Source organism: Mustelus asterias, chromosome 14 (assembly GCF_964213995.1).
Source record: "Mustelus asterias chromosome 14, sMusAst1.hap1.1, whole genome shotgun sequence".
In the NCBI taxonomy this organism is placed as follows: domain Eukaryota; kingdom Metazoa; phylum Chordata; class Chondrichthyes; order Carcharhiniformes; family Triakidae; genus Mustelus; species Mustelus asterias.
In genome coordinates, this window is record NC_135814.1 from 74,087,036 (window position 1) to 74,094,057 (window position 7,022).

Genomic DNA, 7,022 nt, shown 5'->3' on the forward strand with positions numbered 1-7,022 from the left:
TATTATTGTAGATGCTGGAATCTGAAACAAAAAAAGAAAGTGCTGGAAAATCTCAGCAGGTCTAGCAGCATCTGCGGAGAGAAAACAACAGAGCCAACATTTCAAGTTTGGATGACTCAAAAAAAATCATATTGCATAATCCACAAGATGCTGAGCTTCAGCAAAATCTAGCCCAATAATGTAAAAAGGCATTTCAATTAAGTATTTAACTACTCCAGTGCACTCCTTTTAAGTCTTGAACTTATTTCACTTTTTTCTGCCCAGTACTCTTCTTTCCATTTCTCTCTGTAATTTAGAAATGGGAGGGGTAAGGAATTTCTCTCTGAAGAGAATTCATTGGAGCAACATTACGTCTATGGCACTTCATTCAAAGAATTACCAGAGCTAAATGCTGCTGATGCTGGATATCTAAAATACAAACAGAAAATGCTGGAAAATGGGGAAAAAAACAGGCCAGGTGGCAATAGACAGAAACAGAGCTAAGATTCCAGCTCTGTGGCCTTCCATCCAAAGAGTTCCTTGACTACAAATACGAGATTTCAATTACTTTTATAGTTGCTTTCAAACTGCAATCATTGCAAAAAGAATTTGCCACAAATGCGGCATCCTAAACATTTTCACCTTTAACTCATTTTCTGTATTAGGGTGACATTATAACACAAATTTAGTTAAGATGATTAGACAATGTGATAAAGAACTGCAAGAAGATTAAAATGATCATCAGAACCCAAAATTTAAAGTGCTTCCTTGCAATCACTCCATGTATAAGATCTGTTGTTAATTAGGTGATCATTTTATTCCATTCTGTTACACTTTTTACTGCCAATAATTAACTATATGGTTATCCTGTTTAAGCGCTCTTGGAAATTGATGCACTACAATCAAACTGAAAGATTAAAAATGGAATCATGTGTTTCTAATTGATTCAAATAATTTATCATGATGAGCTACCTCCAGGATACAGTATATTGTTTTGAACTTTTATGTAAAGGTACATTACCGCAGGCAACTGGGGTAGAAATGAGACTGCATTCCTAGGCAACTTTCCTTTATTCTGTGCCTGTAAAATGCAAGAAAGAGATTCAAATTATCAAAATGAAATGGATGAAGTTTATGTACCACATAATATAAAAACAGCAAATTCATTTTCACGATGTACAAGAAATTTTAAAGCATTGAATTAAATGATCCTACAGTAGAAGTGTCACCAGATAATAACATTAAAGTCTGGGGTGGGGTTACAGATTAATACTGCTAATCGAGGACTCAGAAGAAGTGGATCTATGAATAGAAAGCCACTGAAGGGCAGCACGGTGGCAGAGTGGTTGACACTGCTGCCTCATAGCTCCAGGGACCCAGGTTCAATTCTGGCCTTGGGTGACTGCCTGTGTGAAGTTTGCACATTCTCCTCGTGTCTGCGTGGGTTTCCTCCAGATGCTCCAATTTCTTCCTACGGTCCAAAAATGTTCAGGTTAGATGGATTGGCCATGCTAAATTTCTCCTTAGTGTCCCAAGATGTATAGGTTAGATGGATTAACCATGGTAAATATGTAGAGTTACAGGGATAGGGTGAAGGAGAGGACCTGGTAAGATACTCTGTCAGAGTTGGTGCAGACTCGATGGGTCAAGTGGCCTCTTCTGCGCTGTAGGGATCTTATGATTGTATGATGGGCATGCATGCCATGATGCTCAGTAGGTTGTTTGGCTTGCCAGACATCAAAGAGCAGGGAAGAGTTTTGCTCCAAGTTGGCAGAGGGCAGTGTTCAGAGCTTTCCCTTTCCCAGATTCTGTTTCATTTCTCTGTCACGCTGGAGACCTCAGAATGTTGCCCACATATCTGTTGCAGCCTTCATGGGGGCGGGTCAACTTCACTGCTGGAAATCCTGTGAAGACTCAGCTACACTCTCTAGCAAATTTTGAAACTCACCACAACAACTCCTAAAACACCATAGACTCCTTTCACTCAATTTTCAGTGGTCGGAGTTCTTGAAATTTACCTTATCTGCAATTTGGGTGTATGGAGCAGGGTGGATAAAGGGGAACCTGCAGATGTAGTGTATTTGGTTTTTTAAAGACAGTCAATAAAGTGTTACCACACAAGATAAGAGTCTATAATATTTGGGGTGTTATATTAGCATGGATAGAGGGCTGGATAACTAACAGGAAACAAAGAGTCGAGATAAATGGTTAACTTACAAGATGGCAAACAACTACTGGAAGGGAACACTCCTGCCTGGTGATTGTTGAGCGGTGTCCATTCATCCGTTGTCGTAGCATCTGCATGTTCTCCCCAATGTACCATGCCTTGGGACATCCTTTCCTGCAGCGTATCAGGTAGACAACGTTGGCAAGTCACAAGAGTATGTACCATGTACCTGGTGGATGGTGTTCTCACGTGAGATGATGGCATCCATGTCGATGATCCGGCACGTCTTGAGTGCCACAGGGATCAGTGCTGGCACTTCAACTATTTGTATTGTGCCTATTCAGGGGCGGCACGGTGGCACAGTGGTCAGGCTCCGGAGAAGATGTCGTAGCTTCTCTGCTCCGGGGAAGTACTGGACAACGAAGGGTGCTTTGTCCGTCATGTCCTATGTTTGTCTTCTGAGGAGGTCGGTGCGGTTTTTCACTGTGGCGCGTTGGAACTGTCAATCGATGAGTTGAGCACAATATCCTGTTCTTACGAGGGCGTCTTTCAGCATCTGTAGGTGTCTGTTGTGATCCTCCTCATCTGAATAGATCCTGTGTATACAGAGGGCTTGTCCGTAGGGGATGGCTTCTTTAATGTGTTTAGGGTGAAAGCTGGAGAAGTGGAGCATCATGAGTTTATCCGTGGGCTTGCGGTACAATGAAGTGTTGAAGTGACCATTCTTGATGGAGATGCGTGTGTCCAAGAATGCAACCGATTCTGGAGAGAGCCTTCAACATGTCACCGATGAAGACAAACATCTCGCCAAGGCCATCCCCACACCCCCACTACTTTCCTTCAAACAACCGCACAACCTCAAACAGACCATTGTACGCAGCAAACTACCCAGCCTTCAGGAGAACAGTGATCACGACACCACCACGACACCAACCCTGCTACAGCAACCTCTGCAAGACGTGCCGGATCATCGACATGAATGCCATCATCTCACGTGAGAACACCATCCACCAGGTGCACGGTACATACTCTTGTGACTTGCCAACGTTGTCTACCTGATACGCTGCAGGAAAGGATGTCCCGAGGCATGGTACATTGGGGAGAACATGCAGATGCTACGACAACGGATGAATGGACACCGCTCAACAATCACCAGGCAGGAGTATTCCCTTCCTGTCGGGGAACACTTCAGCAGTCAAGGGCATTCAGCCTCTGATCTTCGGGTAAGCATTCTCCAAGGCGGCCTTCACGACACACGACAACACAGAATCGCTGAGCAGAACTTGATAGCCAAGTTCCGCACACGAGGAAGGCCTCAACCGGGATCTTGAGTTCAACCCCACGACTTGCCTGGGCTTGCAAAATCTCACTAACTGTCCTGACTGGAGACAATTCACATCTCTTTAACCCGTGCTTAACTCTCTCTCCACGCACATTGTTTGCACCTGTAAAGACTTGATTACCTGTAAAGACTTGCATTCCAACCATTATCTTGTAATTGAGTTTGTGTCTATATATGCCCTGTTTGTGAAACAAATCCTGCACTCACCTGATGAAGAAGTGCCCTGAGATGCATAGGTTAGAGGGACTAACGGGTAAAATATGTAAGGATATGGGGGTAGGGCCTGGGTGGGATTGCGGTCGGTGCAGACTCGATGGGCCGAATGGCCTCTTTCTGTACTGTAGGGTTTCTATGATTTCTATGATTCTATAAGCAGCATTCCGAAAGCTCGTGCTACCAAATAAACCTGTTGGACTTTAACCTGGTGTTGTGAGGCTACTTACTGTGCTTGACAGGAAAGGTGAAGAGCGTTTCCTTTCATAGGAGATCTAGAATTGGGGAGCACAGTATAAAATTAAGGGGTCTGTCATTTCAAATGGAAATGAGGAGGAATTTATTTTCTCAGAGTTGTTCATGTTTGAAATTGTCTTCCCCAATGAACAGTGGAGGTGGATCATTTCATCTATTCAAGGCTGCATTCCACAGATTATTGATTGGCATGGGAGTCATGGGGGGGATTACAGGGGGCAAGTAGAAAAGTGGAGTTAAGGCCACAATCAGATCAACCATGATTATATTGAATGGCAAATCAAGCAGGACTGGTCAAATTGACTACTTTTGCTTGTTTTTCTTATGTTGTTAAGTAATGTAAGCTAATGCTTTTCAAAAACTTTAAAGTGTTCTCCACTGCCTTCTTTGATGAGCTGGCAACTAAATCATCAGTCATTACTCTTTAATGGAATTAATACTCCAACATAGATTTTAATTCTTGATATGTGTGCTTCAAAGGTATGTGATTTTTGTGTGAATTACATCATTTTTGCAATACTACTTTGAGTGTACAATAAATATCACATTTCATGAAAATTCGGTGATTATTCTAATTAAACAAAGTATGCACAAGGCGGCAAGAAAAAAATCTCAATTTCGTACACATCCAAGTGCTGCAGACAAATGAAGCCTTGGCAAAGCCCCGTGAACACCGGGCTGTCATTCCATGCAAGGAACATGTAACATTAGCAAAAACTTATTATAAAAGCAGTAATGCTTGTTGTTAGACATTTGATATCAAATTCAATTTCACATCAAGAAGGAAGCGGATGCGATTTCCAAATTGTGCTGTTAATGACAATGGAACATGTTTTTGCTCTGGTATAAAAGTAAATTACTGCGGATGCTGAAAAGAAAATTACTGCGGGTGCAGGAATCTGAAAACAAAAACAGAAAACACCGGAAAATCTCAGCAGGTCTGACAGCAACTGTGGAAAGAGAACAGAGTTTAACATTTGGAGTGTGGATGATTCTGACGGAGAATGTTTTCTCTCTTTTTTTAATGGGCACGTTTTCATGTGAAATGTGGGTGATAAAATGTTTAAATCAGTGATGTTTGTCAGCGGAGCTTCATTACTCCCCCGAACAACACAGGTAACTTAAAGTGGCTTCCAGTGCCGAGTGTGAATGTTATTGCAATGGCACAGGAGTGTGTGTGCAGTAATTTTACCTGTTTTTCTGCCTCTGGATCCGCTCCCTCTTTGAGGCACTGGCAGAGCGCGGATTCCTCCATCCGCCGCCGACAAACTTTCCAATGTTGTTGGGGACAGGGACAGGCGGTCGCTTAGCAACAACACTCCCACTCAATCCTTGGGATGAGCACTCGCAGGGCCGCAGCGAACTAAACTGTTTGATTTTAGTTTCAAATCGGACATCAACTTTTAATGAGGTTTTCCCCCTCCCGCGGCCACTCTGCCAATGACCTGGTCAAACCCAGTCAGTCCCTGTTTGGAAAGAGCGACGCCGTTTCCACGGTAACGATTGTCCGGAAGGTTCCGCCCAATCGGGAGGTCAGCAGCTGGAGGCGCTCGGCCGGCCGGCCCGCTCGCTCGCCACTGCCCCAAGTGGCGGCTCGTGGAATTTCATCACTCTCTTCAAGTCAGACAATGCAATCATCACACACATTTTAACCTTTTAATGGCATATTTGTTCAAAATGTGACCGTCCATAATTTTGTTTTTAGCATATCAAAAGCACATGGTTGGTCTGCTTGGTGATCCAACATCTAATATTGGTGCATCACTGTTCTCCAACTAAATACTGGGGAGACCAAGGGCGGAATTTTCCCATCCCGCCCACTTTGGGAATCGTAGCGGGCAGGACAGGACCATGCAAAGATCTGTTGACCTCGGGCGGGATTTTCCAGTCTTGGGGCGAGCATGGCCAAAAAATCCTGCCCCAATTTTCCTTGAGTGGAATTTTCCATGTATGAGCCAAAGTGCCATGGCGGGCCACGCCTTTCCTGCTGGGTGGAGTCCCAGGCCAGATTCTGCACTTGGAAGCTCATTAATTATGCACAGGTGAGTTCCCTTCCAAATCACCTAATGGGTTGACAGGTGATTCGTTCACCTGTCATCAGCTGGCAGGTTTACAGGTCCCAGCACCATATTCAAATACCAATCCACTCTCTCCCAACCTCCTGTCTTCAGGAGACCTTCCAACATATTATCAAAGCAGAAGCAGAAGGCGAGCAGTCTCAAGAAGAAGGCAGCACCTGCTTTCACGCCAAGGCACCCGAAACCATTATTCGAGGAGTCCGGCCCACAGGGATGTGTGTCCTCCAGGGATGGCTCAAAGAAGCACACCAACCTCACTTCAATGGCCTGGGAGGCTGTTGCCTCGGAAGTCAGGGTGGCTGGCACCTGCCATAGAGTCATAGAGGTTTACAGCATGGAAACAGGCCCTTCGGCCCAACGTGTCCATGCCGCCCTAATTTTTTTTTAAAACCCCTAAGCGAATCCCAATTGCCCGCATTTGGCCCATATCCCTCTATACCCATCGAACCCATGTAACTAAATGCTTTTTAAAAGATAAAATTGTACCCGCCTCTACAAATACCTCTAGCAGCTTGTTCCAGACTGTGTGAAAAAATTGCCCCTCTGGACACTTTTGTATCTCTCCCCTCTCACCTTAAGCCTATGCCCTCTAGTTTTAGACTCCCCTACCTTTGGGAAAAGATATTGACTATCTACCTTGTCTATGCCCCTCATTATTTTATAGACCTCTATAAGGTCACCCCTCAGCCTCCTACGCTCCAGAGAAAAAAGTCCCAGTCTATTCAGCCTCTCCTTATAACTCAATCCAACAAGTCCCGGTAGCATCCTAGTAAATCTTTTCTGCACTCTTTCTAGTTTAATAATATCCTTTCTATAATTGGGTGACCAGAATTGCACACAGTACTCCAAGTGTGGCCTTACCAATGTCTTGTACAACTTCAACAAGACGTCCCAACTCCTGTATTCAATGTTCTGATCGATGAAACCAAGCATGCCGAATGCCTTCTTCACCACTCTGTCCACCTGTGACTCCACTTTCAAGGAGCTA

General features: G+C 44.2%; 1 protein-coding gene across 1 annotated transcript in view; it reads right to left on the bottom strand.

Annotated features, from left to right (window-relative positions):
• dnah7 (dynein, axonemal, heavy chain 7) overlaps positions 1-5,544 on the bottom strand; it is a 468,798-nt gene extending 463,254 nt beyond the window's left edge. Inside the window, exons 1-2 of the mRNA XM_078228625.1 lie at positions 5,149-5,544; positions 1,001-1,060 (exon numbers count right to left, since the gene is read on the bottom strand). Coding sequence (XP_078084751.1) covers positions 1,001-1,060; positions 5,149-5,211 — 123 coding nt within the window. The 5' untranslated portion in view covers positions 5,212-5,544. The remainder of the gene's footprint in view (positions 1-1,000; positions 1,061-5,148) is intronic.
• Positions 5,545-7,022: the final 1,478 nt, after the last annotated feature.